The 19,060-nt window shown below is 40.4% G+C and overlaps 2 protein-coding genes across 2 annotated transcripts in view; both read left to right on the top strand.

Annotated features, from left to right (window-relative positions):
* The window catches only part of LOC129776694 (ATP-dependent RNA helicase DDX47), a 98,992-nt gene that overhangs the window by 8,657 nt on the left and 71,275 nt on the right, over positions 1-19,060 (top strand). The window lies entirely within an intron of this gene.
* Positions 1,737-3,831, top strand: LOC129776695 (transcription factor E2F5). The gene is made up of 3 exons (XM_055782491.1): positions 1,737-2,211; positions 2,295-2,404; positions 2,758-3,831. Exons 1-3 carry the CDS (start codon positions 2,059-2,061, stop codon positions 3,578-3,580), a joined length of 1,086 nt encoding a protein of 361 aa, XP_055638466.1. The 5' UTR covers positions 1,737-2,058; the 3' UTR covers positions 3,581-3,831.

Here is a 19,060-nt window from a genome sequence, read left to right as displayed (position 1 = left end):
GAAGCTATGGGCCTGATTCTCGAATACACTACGAATACACTTCACGGTGGAAACGGTATGTAACGCATTCGCGATGACAACGGTACGGTGTTGACATCTGGATGCGAGATTAGTTTCCCACTAAATTTATCATATATAATATCAAATTATCTTCAGATGAAATTTTTGTATGGGATTATTATACCACATGAAGAAAACAAAGTTTTCCACTCACATTGAATACCAGTTTGATACGAAGAAGATAATTTTCATTAATGATTTTTTATTTGAAAAGTGCTCATTCTGCCTGAAAACTCATCATTATCTTCGACACTTCACTAACTCGTAAAACGTAGTTCAATAGCGTGCCGTTATTGTCGTTTCCACCGTGAAGTGTATTCGAGAATCAGGGCCTAAAACTTGTGCTAAAAATTAACTTTGGATGGAGACGTTGAAGTTCGCCAGTCTGTCGAAGATGTCCTGCGGAAGGGAAAGTTCAAACTGATGCGGCTGCAGAGCGTCGTTGAGCCCTTTAGAGTAGTCCCCACATATGCGGATTGCGCAACTTGCATTCCGAACAACGACGATTGAAGCAACCCATTCCGAGAAGTCAACCAGTGTAATGATGATCGCTCAGCAGAGTAGCGGGACGACTCGGTGTGCTCGTGTTTGGGCTGTGGAAAGTCGTCCAGATGAAGATGTAACGATTGATTTTGTGAAACAAAGGTTGTTGGATGTGTTCCAACGAAGATCGGAGAACGAAACGAAAAAAACGAAGAGTTAAGAAAAGTTTCAGTAAAGTATAATTTGTTTTCATCGCCGGAAGCCGGCTCATTTTAGAGCAAATTGTTCTCCGATAAATTAGCAACAACAATTCAAGAAAAGCGAAGGTGAAGGTAAACTGAAGAACGGTGTGTGGTACATTGACAGCGGATGTGCTTGCCACATGACGAGTGACAGGTTATTTTTTACGAAATTGAACAAAAATGAGAAAATAGGAATAGTATTGGCGGACGGTTCGGTTGCTAAAGTGAGCGGCATCGGTGAAGGAACGATTCGTTGTGTTAATGGAGATGGAAAGGTGATCGACTTGCCATCAGTGATGTACTGTACATTCCCGTGTTGAACAGTACACTGATATCAGTGATACTGTTATCTTCTTAGGTATCTTCAGGTATCTTCTTAGGCTAGGTTCACCCAAGGCGCCTCTATATATACCAGGTGAAACAATCATATGAAATGCACTTTCAGCCATATTAGAATTGCTGTCGGTATTGTTTACAAACGGCATCCGATCGCTGTCGGCGGCTGTCTACAAACTGATACGATGCTTATTCGAACGATGCCTGCTATGTTCCGCTTTCGTGAATTTTATGAAAAAGAAGGGGTGATTTTGTAGATTTTCATTCTCATTTCCACTACTCTCGCATGTGAAAATGCAAAAATAGCGTATCCTAGCAATAACAAAACAAACAACCCCCGCTCCACAAACCGTAACCCTCTTCTTAAAGAAGTGATGATGTTGCTTCACCTGTTATACATTGATATAAGCGCCTTGGGTTCACCTAGTTAAGGAGTGTCGATAGATAGTTCAAGATTACGGGAACTTGTTTTAAGGTGAACTTGTTTTAGTTGATATGCAGCGTAAGTGAACATTGCATTCATTCATTCATTCGTGTGTAAGTATGAACATAAATACTGAAGGTACAAATAACGGGAAACCAACATCTCTCCGAAAATGAAGCAACCCCTCGGCAATGCATTTAGCCACGACACTATTTGTGCGTTCCCACTCCCTCCAACGCAGACACATTTTATGTTCCCAAAACAAACTTTGACAGCAGCTCATATGATGTCACACTGCATCTAATGGCGGAATTTCTCGTCCGTATCAGCTCGGATCTTTAGATTAAACCCATTCCGGGGCCGATAGTGGCACGTTTCTATCGGTTACATCTGTGAAATACTGCCCCGCATCTGTTTATCGTGCCAGGAAATATGTGTGCAGACAAATTGTGACTTGGAGCTTTGTTGTGCATGTGAATACCAGTGTCCCGTGGATAGTATAAGCGTGTAATTATGGAGGTGAAAAATGGCAAAAAGCGCCAGCAGCAGGCGGAGGACGATGTCGATTCCGGGCCCAAACGGCTTGAGAAATCGCTGGCCATGATGACGGTAAACGTGGTGGATCTTCTAAAGAAGGCCCCCAAAGGGATACTGAACCTGGGCGACGTAAGTGTCATTTCTCAATTAGGGGCGCGCACTTGTGTGTTATCGAGGAAATCTTCGCTTCATTATAATCTACTGGTTTGCAGGCGACTAGAATACTGGAAGTGCGCCAGAAGCGTCGTATCTACGATGTGACCAATGTCCTCGAAGGAATCGGCCTTATCGAAAAGCACGGCAAAAACAGCGTCAAATGGCGGTGAGTGTGAAAATAGCGGATGATTTTTTTTTCTCCTTGCTGAGTCGAATAGTTTTTATGCACACAAGTGCAATTCAAAATAGCGAATATGGCGCTCTCAGTCGGGAGAAAAATTGCGCGCATTAGCGAATTACAGGTGTTCCGGTAAGAAAATTAGCAATGAAAATTCGATTTTTTCATAATGAAGCAAAAATTGATGAAACGTGTCATAAATTGTTTGTTTGTATAAACAACCTACTGAGTTTTTTTTTCTGTTCATAAATTTATTTTGCTATAAATCGAAATTAATTTTTCAGTTGATGGTGCACTGTTTTTAAGAAAACAGATTAACAACAGACTTAATTCTATTTCAGGGGAGACTCCCTAGCACCGGATCCACGCGACGTGACTCGTCGCACCCGGGTGCTCAAACATGAACGCGGTTCGCTTCATCGGTACGAATCGTTGATCGACCGGCAGCTCCAAATCATCCGCCAAAGCATTAAAAACTCCAAAATTGACGAAACCAACGCTTCATTTGCGTATGTCACTAGCGAAGATATAACCGGTGTGTTTGGTGACCAATCGACCAGTCTGGTGGTGAAAAACTGTTACCAAAACCAAAAGCCGATGTGTGTGGAAATGAGCTCGAAAACGCTAAGCGTTTCTTCGGAGGAAGGCACACCTTTAGATGTTAGATTATTGCGGGAACCACAGGGGTCTTGCTTCAGTCGTCCGATGAGGCGGGTTAACACGCTGCGGAGGCAACGGAAGTCGCACCAACTCAATCGGATAGACGCCCGCAGGCGGGACATCAAAAGTGCAATAGAATTGTGGCAAGAACTGGATGCTAAATTAGATAGAATAGCACAAGCGGACGCATGCGACCGGGACCGTCTGGAACGAGTTTTAAATGCCGAACTTTTACTCGGCAAAGATCTCACAAGACACAGTCGTTTCCTTCCGCGATTTTTCTCAGAGGAAGAGGAATCAGACCCAAATTCACCGTTCATTTCGCTCGAGCCACTGGAAGCATGTGGGTATCCTTTTTCGCTGTCTCCTAGCGAGGGAGTATTTGAGCTGTTCGATTTAGACCATCCGTCCACAGTTGAAATCAAATGTGCAACGGCAGTTATTGCGAAGACGAACGAACGATCTCCGAACAAGACGCTCACGATTCAGGATAGCTCGACGTAAATTAAATGTTTGTGATCTTTTTAGGCATTGTGTAATGAACAATTATTCCTTCCATCATGAACAAAAATTCCACACTTAGATATAATTAATTTATGAGACCAACTCTAGATGTCATGGATATTCAAAATTTATATTCACATCATCACTCTATGTTTTAGTTTTTTAAGATAGCGGATCGCACCCACAAAATATAGTCATTTAATGGAGAATACTATCATTGTTGCAATAAAAGCATATGAATGCAATGTTCACAGCTGGCTCTTATTTCTCAATATTAGATGATGACCAGAGCTCCTATACAGGGTGTGGAGATTGGCACACTCCTGGTTGCCTCTCACACCAACAGAGAGAGAACTGTCAGGGGTAAAAAATTCAGAAGAGAAAAGTATCGCGAACGTGTAGTCACGCGTCGAGTTGTTTATCTAAATAAATATATATGAGGGGCTTAGAATGAAAGGAGTGTAAGTGATTTGATCGATTTCTCTACATCGACTCTCTCTTTTGGTCATAACTTAGCTGCAAATACATTCCTAGCTGTATTTGAAAATGTGGAAGATAGGTCAGAACCTCATATATCGGATTGTAAAGCAAACTTAAATTGGAACGTTTTTGCAGTTGAGTTATTAACTAAATAAAAAGTTGATGAAGAGAAATCGATCAAGTCACTTACACCCCTTGCATTCTGAGCCCCTCATATATAATTCGAAAAGTTAAATTTGCCATTTTATTCGGTTTTCACATCCGCCCAAATCCGCCCACATTCGTGACCCCGACGTAAATAATCGCGCAAAAACCGGTCGATACTAGCGCGTCTCGTACGTACAAATTTTGGCGCTAATACCGCCGTTTTATTTTCCTACTAGACTTGGAAAATGGCGACTGGAGGACAGCCTCCAGCGGAGGAAAATGCAGCGACTACCGCATCCGTGGCCATCAAGCTCCCGGCTATGTGGTTCGCCCAAGCCGAAGCTCAGTTCATATTGGCAGGAGTGACACGCGGTGCAACCAAATTTTACCACATAATCGCCAAAGTGGATCAGAGCGTGTTATGCCACATTTCCGATTTGCTTGCAAAACGGAAATGTAAATAACAAATATCAAGCAATTAAGACGAGGTTGCTAACCCCTTTTCGAAATATCGGCACAAACAAAAATGGAAAAACTATTTAACTCCTGCGATCCAGGCGATATGAAACCGACGCACCTCCTAGCAGGATCTGGCCGCTGAGCTAAATGTGGACGATGGACTCATGAAAATGATGTTCCTGCAGCGTCTACCTGCAAACGTAAGGACCGTATTGACGATTCACGATGGCACGCTTGCCAAATTGGCCGAAATGGCAGATAAGATGGTTGATTTTTCCGGCTCGAACGTAGCAGCAACTACATTGCAAGCGCCATCTCCGACACAGGACGAACTCGGTGAACAAATCGCTTACCTTACAGCAGAAATTCGAAAGCTCAAAGGACTAAGTAAAAGCAAAAACATTCGAAGCAGATCATCGTCACAGGTGCAACAGAATTTCGACGATTTAATCTGCTGGTACCACAATGGTACAAATGCTCACCAGTGCCACGAGTCGTGTTATTTTTAAATATAAGCCAAAAAACTGAACAGCCGCTCATCTGTCACAGCGGAGGTGGGCGCTAGTAAGGGAAGCCGTCGTTTAACTGTTTTAGAGAGGACTAATAACATTCGCTTCTTGATCGATACCGGATCGGATGTTTCGATCCTACCTGCTACCAGAACTAAACCACCGCTTCCGTTCCTACTGCACGCTGCAAATAGTACGAACATCCCGCCTTTCGACACACGTTTCCTGTACGTGGAACTTCCTCGTTGTAGTCGTTAGTACCGCCATAATTGGAGCAGATTTCCTGTCTCATTTCAGTTTAATGGTAGATCTCAAGCACCGTACCATCATCGATGGAACAACAAAGCTAAAGACCACAGTCAGGGTGTCCCTTCACGATGTTACAACAATCAACTATGACCATCCATTTCGGCCTTTGCTTGAAAAATTTCAAATCATTGCACGTCCACCGATGTTACGCACATAAGTTCGCCATGATGTTACGCACCATATTTTGACTAAAGGACCCCCGACCGCTTGTAAAGCACTTAGGATGTCGCCAGACAAGCTGTTACTCGCTAAACAAAAATTCCAAACGATGATGGATCTGGGCATTTGCCGTCGCCAGTAGCTCATGGGCTGGGTTACATTGCGTGCCCAAGAAATCTGGACAACTGCGCTTCGTCGGCGATTATCTCGTGACGGTCCCAGATCGTTATCCTGTTCCACGCGTCCATGATCTACTAAACTCATTCCACGGTAAGCCAATATTCAGTACTATTGACCTCGAACTGGCTTACCATCAGATACCCGTACAGGAAGAAGATACACTAAAAACGGCCGTTTTAACGCCATTTGGACTGTTTGAATTTTCCAGGATGCAGTTTGGCCTGTGTAATGCAGATCAAACATTCCAAAGATTTATGCATAGACTATTCGGCGATCTAGATTTTGTTGTAGTCTTTATTGATGATATATGCATAGCATCGTCTTCTATCGAAGAGCATCATCAACACATGCGAATAGTGTTCGATCGGCTTCGCTCAAACGGCATGGTAATAATCTCGTTGGGGAGAATGGTGTAAAACCGTTACCCAGCAGGGTGGCAGCTGTATTAAATTTCACTCGATCTACGACGATTAAGGACCTTCGGAGATTTCTTGCGTTTGTAAATGGATACAAACGGTTCGTCTATCAAGCATCGGTTGCAGGCAGCGCTAAGATGTTTCATCATAGGTAAAAAGAAGAATGATTCCAGAAAGATTCACTGGACCGAACCAGCATTAAAAGCGTTTGAAAGCTGTAAAAAAGCAATAGCAGAAGCAACGTTACTCTACTATCCTGATCCAGAGAATCCTTTGGGCCTACTCGTGGATGCTTCAAACACCGCAGCTGGAGCAGTTCTGCAGCAAATGGTCGATGGGACTTGGCTAGGCTTCTATTCGGAGAAATTTTCATCGATTCAACGCAATTATTCTACTTTTGGACGGGAGTTGATAGCCATGAAAATGGACGTCAGATACTTTATATATCTGTTGGAGGGGCGCCGATTTACGATATTCACCGATCATAATCCTTTAACGCATGCCATGACTTCGAATTCTGCTTGTCGTTTATCCCACGAAGAGAGCGTTGCAGTACATTTCTCAGTTTACCACCGATATCTAACACTTTAGTGGGAGCACAACGTGGTTGCCGATACGTTGTCTAGAGTTGATACCATCAGTTCTCCTTCGCCGATTGATTATCGAACCATTGCTCTGTACCAAAATACCGATGCAGAGCTACAGAGGTTACTCACATTGACTAGTTCTTCGTTAAATCTGAAAAAATGGTTCTTCCGTCTTCCTTTGATTCTGCTGGGTTTGAGAACCTCATTCAAAGAGGACTTGAACTGCTCTCCAGCTGAACTCGTGCCGAATTTACGTCTGATTTTCGTCGTTTTATGGATCAGATTAGACCGGTAGAAACCAAACACCACGAAAAAGGAAAATTTTTCGTGAGCAAGAATTTGGAGGACTACACACATGTTTTCGTTCGCTACGACGGTGTTAAAAAATCGCCCCAAAGGCCATATGATAGACTCTATCCTGTCATCGATCGTACAGACAAGTACATGGACTTTATGATCAATCAGAAGCAGCAAAGAATATCTATTGACCGGATCAAGTCAGCATACACTACAATCGACACCCCTTCCGATAGTTCCGGAACTAGCAAGGCTATAGTTACCGGGCCACCGAGTAAGGTTCTTGGTATAACTGGGGGGAGCCTGTGGAGATTGGCACATCCCCGGTTGTCACACACACCAACAGAGAGAGAGAACTGTCAGGAGTAAAAAACTCAGAAGAGGAAAGTATCGCGAAAGTGTAGTCACGCTTCGTGTTGTTTATCGAAAAGTTAAATTTGCAATTTTTATTCGGTTTCCGTATCCACCCAAATCTGTCCACCACAAGGGTATTAGTCTTTGGAAAAATATATGGAAACACTTACAGATATGAATCTTGATAACATATCTCTCTTCTTGTGGAAACGTGTGCCTTTAGATGATAAAAAAGTAAGCTGAGGTATTCCAACAATCAACACGAATTTTCGAAGAATTTTTTAATTTCATATTTTTGTTTTAGCTGAAACTTTGCTAACTTGTTCGGAACTAGATACGATGCCATTTTACGGTGTCAGGGTGACTACCTTGAAAATCCTTGAAAATCAGGGAATATCAGTGGATTCAAATAATGTCAGGGAATATCAGGGAATTACGTCACAAATTGGAAAAAATTAAATTCCGTCTATTATAATTTTGATTACACGAAAAGCTATCCTTGAAAATCAGGGAATATCAGGGAATTCAAAGAATGCCAGGGAAAATCAGGGAATATCAGGGAATATCAGGGAATATCAGGGAATTTCGTCAGCAATCTGGCAAAAATGAAATTCCGACAATTATGAGTTTGGTTATTGCACTAATTAAAGTTAATGATACAAAAAAAAGTTGTATTTAACTAGTTTGACTCTCTGTAGGTTTTTTGGTTTATGTTGATTGCTTTTGCCTGTAGGTGAACTTAGTCCTTCCGAAAGGTAAACAGCGCAAAAGTAGACGTCTTTCACATTCGCGCTGTTTTTACTGGCATTTGGCATAAGTATATGCAGTTCTTCTTCGAAAACTGTCGATAAATTCTTGCTTGAAATTCCTGTGATCCTGTGATGTCTGGGAACAGTTATGTGTCACAAATCACTCCGCACTGCTGAAAAAGACATGATTATATTGAGAGGAATGTTTGATGATAGCCAGAAAGCTGAGAAGGTCTAACTGGTCTTTGAACAAGACTCCAAAGAGTCTGCAGATGAATCTAAATGTCAGATTTTGGGATGAACAAGAGAAGAAAGTGTTATATCGTTACATGACGTCAATGTACATGGAACGTACTCAAGCATCAGAGATGAACTTTTAGAGAAGGCCTGGCAATCATATATTTGAATGACTTCTTCTTGTACCGATGGACCGATACGCGTGTTGCAAATGGACATTCAAAATGGAGAAGAAAAACTCTTGACCATGAGTGGCTATTACATATTTTACACGGTTCATCAAAGGATTGATGGCTCTTAAAAAAAGGCGCCAAAATTTTGCAACATCTTGAAATTTCGTCTGAGATGCGGAACACTTGTTTTAAAGCTTATGAAGTATTGATGTATCCTTGTTCTTTCCGTGTTTGATACCGATAAAGAATGGAGAGAAACTATTCGAGAAGCTTTTGACTACTTTGATGTTTGACGGATTTAGGATTCATCTGTGGAGCTCCAGCGGACTTACCACTGAAATAATATTGCTAGCATCATAAACAAGTTTGCTCACTACGATCCGAAAAATGAACAACTGGAACTTTTTTGGAAAAGACAGGTAGGTTTACGACATTTTTTACCAAAAATGGTCTTCTGTCTCTCGCGTGGAAACCCCAACGAGAGGGGTTTTCCATTAATAGCGAATATTGACGTAGGACTACGTCTTTCGTTTCTGTACCGGGGTGTAAGTTCAAAGTTTCGAAAAAGAGAGAGTGACGCTGGACTGCAAGGTTTTGAACGTTAATACCTCTTTACCGGCTGAATGGAGTGGTATGACAATCACAATCACAATCACATCCGAACGATAAAATGTCAACGAGTTATATGATTGTCACTTATTGGTCCAAAAAATCGTTTCAATAGCTTAAAAATTGCTTTGAAAGCAAGTTATTGGAATCATAACAATCTAGCTCATTGATCATGATTGGTGATCGCAATGTGTTCCCGAACACGGACGCAAAATCTAGGCACCTGGCGAAACCGTCATAGCGAATACATGCAAGCTGTGATTTCTTTTGTTCGCTTGCATTAGTGTTTGGGAAACCATAGCGGACATCGGTATCCGTTTCTGTTCTACTTTCGCATGAAATAGTCATGAAAAATTGTTTGCGTGTGAATGCGTACGAGCAAAGGAACATTCGCACCCATTTACGCATTCGACTTGGTGTTCCCGTGATGCAATCCAATAGCATCAGTTTCTATTCTGCTTCCGCATGGAACAGTCATGAAAAATTGCCACAACACGATTAAAACGAAATGAATTTTATGCACGGTTATGCAAGGATAGACTTCATCTCGTTTTCACCGTGAAATGGCGCCCTCAGTTTCTATTCTGCATATAGAGTAATTATGAAAAATCTCGTGTTATTCTCACGAAAACAAACATGAATCATGTATCAAACACCTTCAGTTGCTTTTACAAGGCCACTCAAATTCTATCGGTTCGTTTCGGACCACCAACAAGTTCGAGAGAGTTGAATTTTATGTTAATAACAATTCTACACTTATACTCATCCATCCACACACTAATAAGAAAAACTTTCAGCAATCTTTTAAAATATTCATTCATTCATTCATTTAGAGTTGATTCAGATGTAATTTCAAATAAATGATTACCGGGCCAACGGTAGTCCTACGTCTACCTTGCGCTTATATAACAGATATAACTCACTTCTTGTTTTTTTATGAAAACATGTGGGAGGAAACGGTTGTACTATGCGATGAGTTCGTGATACAGCTAGTAGTTAGTTCAACTAGTTCGGAATTCTCTTTCTCTTTATCGTCATATGAATCAAAGTTAATGAAATAGCAAGGGGAAACAGATGCAAATTCTCGTGAGGTAAACTGAAGAAAATTTTGGAAAATCACAGGTGGGAGCCGAAAGATTGCAAGAAAAAGCATGAATTTGATCCGAATAAAAAAGGAAAATGATTAATTCTGTACTAGTGTTTAATGTTCTTCGAACTAACTTCGAATTGTAATAATAAATCTATTTTTTTGAATATTTAACGATAATTCTCAGTCGTCGTTCAACTCAATTAAAAATCAAAAAGACGGGTGGGTAATGTCGGAGACATAACCGGAGAGACTTAGGACTACACCAAGGGGTGTCCATTATTTGAATATCGTGGAGCACAGCTCCCAGAATGACCAACTTTTCATGTACAAAATTACAGAAAAAAATCAAAGGATAAAATAAAACCTCAGCCTTCAACAAACACTCAAACGTTCAGATTCTAATACGAAAAAATCAAAATTTGTCGTGCAAATGTCGTGCAGTGTTGTAGGGGTTATTGTTCAGTCGGCAACGAACACACAGTTGATGGCAAGCATATCGTAAAAGGAGTTTACCGTCTGGTAATTGGGCTTTGCACTCCTCATGAATAACTGTGATCTACTAGTCAAGTCCTTCATTTGATACCCATATTGATAGGGTTTAGAGAAAATATGTAATCCGCAATTTTGTGGTGGCGGCCATTTTGGATTTGCATTTTTCATAAATAACTGTGTTCTACTAGTCAATCCCTTTCATTTGATACGCCTATTGAAAAATGAGAAAATATGTAATCCGCCATTTAGTAGCGGTCGCCATCTTGGATTTTCAAGATCATGAAATACGCAGTTTTATAATGACTGCAGAGATAAAGGTGTGCTCCAAATTTTAGATCAACCGGTCAATAGGAAAGGGGTCAAATTTCAATTAATGTGGTACAGCGCCATAGACAAACATGTTACATACAAACATACAAATATGTCACAGCTAAATAAAACCATTTAAAAACTCCAGCATTCTATCAAATCGAGCGCGATTAGCCACTCATTCACCCGGCGCGACGCTTCCACCGCTTTTAACACACTTTGATAAGCCTTCCTGCTCCACATCCCATTGAAACTCCTGTCTCTCACTCTTGCGGTATCGCACCGCATACATGCCCGGCAAATGCAGCCATATCTCTTTTGCTGATAATCAATTTCAAGATATCGTCCATCCTGCTTGGCGTCCGATGATAGAATGTGGCCAAGTCCCACCATCGCTCACTTTATATAGCCATATAGTTAATGTTGTAGCGACCGCCTATATTTATTTATAATCTCTTTTTTGTCTCCCTCCTTCACCTTGTCCATACGTTTCGCCCGTACCCGTGGTTGTTTGTAATGAATAGCTGTTTGCTGCGGGAGCGTAGACAAAGTGTAAGGGAAAGTAGGGAATTCTTTCTTCCAATTTTTCATCAATTTGAACGTTATATGAGCTGAAAACCCGTAATGTGCACATAAACAATTGCTGAGGATATTTCCTATCAATGTGTGTATTTGGAACCAAAATCCATTCATTAATTGAGGAGGTATTAGTGTTCAAAAACTGAACACTTTTTCACATATTGAAATATTGAAATGGGCCCCTATATTGAAAGGTTAGACGTAGTCCTACGTCAAAACAATTCATTCATTAGAAGATATCGACGGATGTTTTTAAATTTCACTGTTTAAGTTAACTAAATGGTTAAGGAACTACAGTAATGAATTGGATTACTAGTCTACATCTGGACTTTTTTCTGAAAAATTACTGGAAAATCAGGGAATAACAGGGAATATTTTTTCGGGTTTTTAATCAACACCCTGAAGTTATAAAATGAGCTTTATGTTTGGCTTTGCCCCGAATTCTAAATTTGAGCTCGATGAAACTTTGTAAGCTATACTTTATCGTTGGTTTCATGGACTGCAAGACAACAAAGATGCAGCAGATGGATCTGAATGTCAGATTTTGGGATGAAAAAGAACTGGAGGTGGTACATCGTTACATTAACGTTCTCAAGAGATTAATTCGCAGTATTTAAAGAAGGTCTGGGAACAAACTTGTTTTTGTGTCGATGGATGGTACCAATGTGATTTGATCATATTACGCGGACTGCAACAGGAATTTCAAAATGGTGAAGAAAATCTCTTGAATTTGGGTAGCTTCGGATTGCATATTTCACACGGTTCATCAATAGATTGATGGATTCAAAAAAAACTCACCAATATTCTATGACAGACAAATCTGATTCATTCTTTGTTTTCGAGAGGCTTTAAACATTGCAGTTCATTCGCCTCTAAGACAAATCTGAGATGCTGAGCACTGGTATTAAAGCTCATGAAGCATTGATAGATTCCGTTGCCTAAACGATTTGAAATCGCTCACACGGTAACGCGTGATCGACTTAGTATTCACTTCAAGAAATACAAGAAACAACAATCGGAACGAAAATCGAAGCTTTGCGAAGCGATGAAAATAAAATGCAATCTGCGACAATCATCAATTCGTTAAGGGCAATTTTACCGCCTACCTGATCGGTCAAAGCGTATTGAAGAAGCTTAGTAACAGGCAAAGTGTTGCATCGTACTCCGCCATTTGACCAAGATTTTTGACAGTAGGAAGCGACTAATGTGACTCGTCAGTTGTCATTGATAAAAAATGCAGCTCTGCATCCTTCACGTAACATGAAAATTCCTACATCGCAGAACTTCTTTGTTTTTTGACGTAGAACTACGTCTTTCATTAAGGGTGCCAAATCAGAAAACAGGTCACGTTTTTATGAAATAAAGTTAACGTTAATAACTATTTTTGCCGCGAACGGATTTTGGCGATTTACATACTAAATGAATCGGAAATTCCCTAAGATTTGTTTAATATGCCATACATTAGAATCCCCTGGTTTGTAAATGGTTAAAATTCATGAAAACTTTAAGCGTTTCCTTTTTCTCATACATTTGTTTTGTCCATTTGTGTGCTTTCCCGAACAGAGCTGTCAATAACGAGCAACTTATCGACGACCAACGGAGGGGAAATCGTAGGATTTAAAGTCTCCGTGAACAAAGGAAAAGTAGAAGAATGAAGGGGAATACTTGCCTAGAGTATAAACAGTGGATCTCGCTGAGGCAAACTTTCATTCGGCATCGGACTGTTGAGAAATCCAGTTCACTTTGCTTTTGTTGCGCTTCAATCTAAGATTGGACCCCACCAATGGTAATCCAACTTGGTCAACGTCGTTTGGTTTTTATGTCCGTTTTTCGCGTTATTCGTATCGTATGTTTTTCTTTCCGCGTCATAAATTGTACGCTGAAAGAAAAGCAAGAAGAAGAGGAAGGCAGGCTCGAGCCCTGTAAAAAACGAACGCATTGCCAGGGGCAATAAAATTTCGAGGCAAGCGTCATCTAATGATGCACGCGATGTGGGTGCAGTAAAAAGCGCTCGCACTGAACCGAGCCTTCGCGAGTGTGACACCGCATCGAACAACAGCGAAGAAGGCGACTTCGGCACGTCGGTCGAAAATGTAAGCGCCGTTATACCACAATAGTTCAAACTAATGGACGCAGTGGTTCACATCCAACAAGGGAAAAAAGCGCCGTTACCCAGGCAGCAACCAAAATCAAGCTCCCCCCGCTGGTGGTGAAGGCGGCCTCTCTTGACAAACTCATCAGCGAATTCGCATCGATGGGTGTTACAGCAGACTACAAGCTGTGTGGCATAATTCAGTCTATTTCCAAGCAGTTAACATTGTGTGTTTTCCGTCATCATTAGGGTTTCGTTGGTGCCTTTGAGAATGCATCAATGCATTAAACTGATGTTATGGCGAAGCAGGCGTTAAGGTTGTGCGCCAAAAAATATTTGGGGAAAACCAAGCATCTTTAATGTCTTACTGGGATGTTAAAAGTTATTTGGGTTCGCGTGCCAGTAGCAAATCTGCCTTCAACTAGGATTGCATTTGCGCTAATCTTGATCACAGTGAAGCAATGCTACTGTTTTCGAGGTTGTTGATATCAACAAAAGTGTTTATTTCTTTTGTTAAGTCACCAAGTAAGTAAACGTCGCTTTGAAATTTTGTATGTGATTAGGTTTTGCTTATCAGTAGCAAAACTTCCTCCACTAAGGGTGACAGCTGCGCTTCTCGTTGAGAAGTGTTTATATTCCTAGTAGTTTCAAGCCACCAATGTAATGGATTTGTATGCATGCTATGGCGAACGCTCGTTTGGCGCTTGGTTTACGTTGTACGAACGATGCCTAGAGGTGCGATTCCTTTGAGACAATACTAAATAACATGTAGCATGATATTTGATACTTGCAATCGTTGTCATTGTTGTTGTTTCCATGCGGTGCCAAATATATATTGATGTAGTTATGAGATGTGGAATAATGGTGCTGGTGCAACATGACATGAAATAAATGGCGAAATGCAATCAGTTAGTGTATTGTTTTGCGAGGGAAGGATGAATCATCAATCAATTATCGTCAACTGATTCTACAATGAAAAAACCATTTCAGAGATTATCCTACTAAGCAGTTGTTCCTAAAATTTCACAGCATTATAGAACGATATCCGAAGGTATAAACAAGCGACTTATATAAAATAACAGCGTAGTTCTACGTCAACAATGCGGTCGTATCTTGGACACAACCTACTATAATTTTTTTTTGTCAAAAGACTGCGCAACATGCTATTCATGATATCCAATGAGTCGAAATTCTTGTTTTTTTTTCACCGGCCTGAACAAATGATAATCTGAAGATGCAATATCTGAGACAAAGAATGACTTTCTCCTAGTGGAGAGAGGCTTTGAGGACAGCTTATGGAGGTCATTTGGCAGGCTTAAAGATGTTTTTTTTCGCACAACATTGTTGTGAATGTTTGGAATTTTCATCACCAGTCACGATTTGCTTCAAAACTGTGAGTTTGAAAAGGCGATCTGATGGAAATACGATCCATTAAATGTTATCCGCGTTATCCGCGATTTTCGCTATTCGCGGTGACCTTGCAAAACGGTTCTTTCGTCAAGAACGGAAGTTGAACCAAAAATCCCATCTAGGAAAACAACGTCGTGTATTTTTAATATTACAACATTCTAACATGATTTGACGGTGGCTTTATCCTGTCATTTCGGCATTATCCTTCTTAACTAGCGGAAATAAATCGGTCGCTTTCGGTTGATGTGCGTTACTATCAGAATACACATTTTAAGCAAAGAAGTTCAACGATATGGAAAAAATATGGATTTTCGACCGGGAAGCACTATCAGACAGGTAGCGGAGAGGGAGGAAAGTTGGCGACGTTAAGCTTTGTCTTCTTCTTGAATTGCGTTAACGTTCCCTGTGGAACTTTTGCCGTCTCAACGTATGCATTAACTAGCGTCATTTATTAATACTTAGATGAGATTTCTTAAGCCAAATAACACGCCTTGAATGTATTCCGAGGGGCAAGCTCTTGAATACGCGTGACCACAGTGCAAGTCGAAGGAAATTCCTTTGACGAAAAATCCTCCGGCCAGAACGGGAATCGAACCCGAACACCCGGCATGATAATGTGAGACGCTAACCACTCGGTCGCGGGTGCACAACGTTAAGCTTTGGCGAGCCCTGGATCTTGGAATTATTTTTTTTTAATGTTGATGCTGATTCATATAGCCTGAAATGTTTTCTATCATATTATCTATTGGATGGGCAATAAAACTAAAAAACTTGTCCACCCAAAAGCTTTGCCCAAAAAGCGTCGAATTCGCCATCTTGCCTCCACGTGGAGGCAAGTTGGCGAATATGGTTTGGTCACCTAAAAATCAACAAAATGTAATAACAATTATTTATTTATCCTTGGTTGGAACAGTGGAAATGTCATTTTCATCAACACTGTAAATGTCACACGCAGGAAAACGATACTGAGCTCGTATATCTCCCAAAGTTCGAAAAAAATAAGTCACAATTTTCTTCATTGAACGCCATTAATCGAGCCGCTGAGGTATTTTCTGGCTTTCTCAAAGATAGCTTAGGAGCCTTCATAAACATTTCAACCCATGTTCGTCCAGCGCATGTTCCTTTGAAAGGGTGCTCTATGCCATTTTTAACCGCAAACGAATAGGCAATTCTTCGAAGCTGGACCTGAATGTGGCTTTAAAGCGGCCTTTATTGGACGACGTATCCTGAAGTTGATACAGATTTAATATTTCTTGCATGAAGAACATGGAAACGCAAATGCTGAATTGAAAATCTAACCTCCATGTCTGGATATTTTCGTCGATAGCGTCTCAAAGTTGGTTCTGGCACACCGAACTGTTTTGAAGCACCCAGAACAGACAAACCTTTTTCTATAGCATTCATAACATTCTCCAAACTGGTGTCCGACCAATATTGGTCTCTTTTTCGCTCATAAGTTTTAACCATGTGCAATAAAAAACCAAAAATTAACATAATGTTGCAGTTCGCCAATTTGCCCCCAAGCAACTTTTTCAATAAAAAAATTTAGCTGAAAAAAATTCATGATTGAAACTCGCCGGAAACAAACAGATTATGTACAATAGAGTACCTATATCATGTATAAAATTATTTTGAAATTTTAACTTTTCACTTTTTTGTGATAACGTTTTCGGCAGAGTTACCGAGTACAAAGTTTGGCCTTGTTATGATGCATCTCCAGTAAAAAGTAGGTGGCGCTACCTTCATTACAACGGGTCAAATTACCGATTCGTCATCTTGCCTCCCTCGCCAACTTGCCTCCCTCTCCCTAAACCTTGATAAATACCGATAAATTTAAAAAATATGCAGAAGAAATTTCGTTTATTGTTAAATACAGATGTTATTTTTTAAAATTATGTATTTAACGTGTCCACGTGAACAATATCTATACCCTCTTCCCCCTAATCGTGGACAAGGGTGGACATTTTCGTAACCCCTACCGTCCTCAAAGTTGTCCATGTGATATATGGACAATCCCTTGTATACATGTTTTTTCGTGTTAACAGTAGCAGTTGAAAGCAAAATTTAAAAAAGGAAAAAAGAACTTTTTAAGTTAACCGGTTTCATTGTGGTAAAACATAAGAATCATACATATGATGTACTAAAATCAAGCAAATAATTAGACAAGTAGCAGTTAGCAGTTATCACGTCCCTTCCTGTAATCTAGGGCATCGATGAGAGTAAAATAAAATCATGGGGCATATGATGAAACTATTAACTATGAATAACGGAAGTTCAACGTGCCCACGATTTTATTTTAGTCTCGCCCTTTTCAAAAAACAATGGTAATTTAAATTGGTCCTATTGTAAAGAAAATTGTGATTTCAAGTAGTTCATGAGTACCAAGTTTCAAGAAAACTGGAGAGGGTCGAGACAAAATTTGCTGTTTTTTGGCCGATTTGGCGTGGAATTGTTCCACAAATAATTGAGGTCAAGCAGATTTAGAAATCGTGCGTTCTCTGTACAAAACGCTCATAAGACCTGTTGTCTTCAACGGACACGAGATGTGGTAAATGAAAGAATTGCGAGCACTCGGGGTTTTAGAACGACGAGTGTTAAGAACTATCTTAGTCGGTGTGCAGGGGGCGAAGGATAAACGACGAACTCACACAACTCATCGTTGATCTCAATCTCCATGAAGTGGCCAAAGTAGGAATGAAACGCTGGGCAGGATAGTTTGCAAGAATACCGGACAGCTATCCTGCAAAAGCTGTTCATCAGGAATTTGGTGGATACGAGACGACGGGCGCAGCGAGGCGGGTAGACCAAGTGGAATCGATTCGGATAGGTTGTCGTACGCTCCCGAAATGCTGTCCATGACCCAAAAAGGTTGTTAGCACGTTAAGCTCTGCGTTGGTCCATGAGAACTGACACTTAATTTTCCGTCTGGTTCGCGCCGGTCTCATTGGACCAACAGTGAACTTTTCGTTTGGAGTGCGTCGGCACTGGAAACGATAATAACAAAACTAGAAAATGTTTATTGAAAAGTCACCTACCCACCACAGGGACCGAAGAAGGCCTGACGGAAAGTTCATCGTGAACTATCGTGAGATTGCATAGACAATCTTAGCCAATAATGTAACCTAAAGGTTCTCGCGATTGTGAGCAGAAATCAAAAAAATCTTCAAGGTATTCGACATATATTCCAGAATTCATTCGGGTAGAAATTATACAAAAAGATAACTTCAATGAATAGTCAATAGCAACAATTCTGTTCATTTTAATTGAATACAAACTCCATGTTTTTTTCCATCATTTCGGCTTGTGGGTCTCAATTTTTCTTCGACATGATGCGGTTCAAAATGGATACAATATGTGTACTCTTTTCCAGAATATGGATTTTTTTACTCAATTTGTGAGCAGTTAAACAAAACTGTTTTATTTACAATGTTTGATCTCCAAAATCTAAAAAACCTTCAGTGCGTTGTTTTGAAGGACGTTTTTCACCGTTTTACAGATCAAACACCGCTCATTTTTCATACATACGAAATTTCTCTCTGAAATCTTAAAAAAAAATATTTATTGTATCTTGGAGTCAAAAGATTAATGGATAGAATCGCGAATCCGTATGTATTTTCCGGGAAATCAGTTCTCTATTCAGCAGACGTGTAATTGTCTTGAAAATCATTAAAATAATTAAATGAAATGAATTTCGTTTGTTCTTTTTTGTGGCACGTAATAACACCCAGTAAACGGGCGCGAGCGGTAAGTTAGTGGAAACGAATTCTCAATCAAAGCAAATGCTATTAAATTGTAATTATGAGAAATCGAATATCGATCAAGATAATTCCAATCGATAAAGGA

This window comes from Toxorhynchites rutilus, chromosome 3 (assembly GCF_029784135.1).
Source record: "Toxorhynchites rutilus septentrionalis strain SRP chromosome 3, ASM2978413v1, whole genome shotgun sequence".
Classification (NCBI taxonomy): Eukaryota; Metazoa; Arthropoda; class Insecta; order Diptera; family Culicidae; genus Toxorhynchites; species Toxorhynchites rutilus.
The sequence above is the reverse complement of the archived record's forward strand: the minus strand, read 5'-3'. Positions and strand labels throughout refer to the sequence as shown.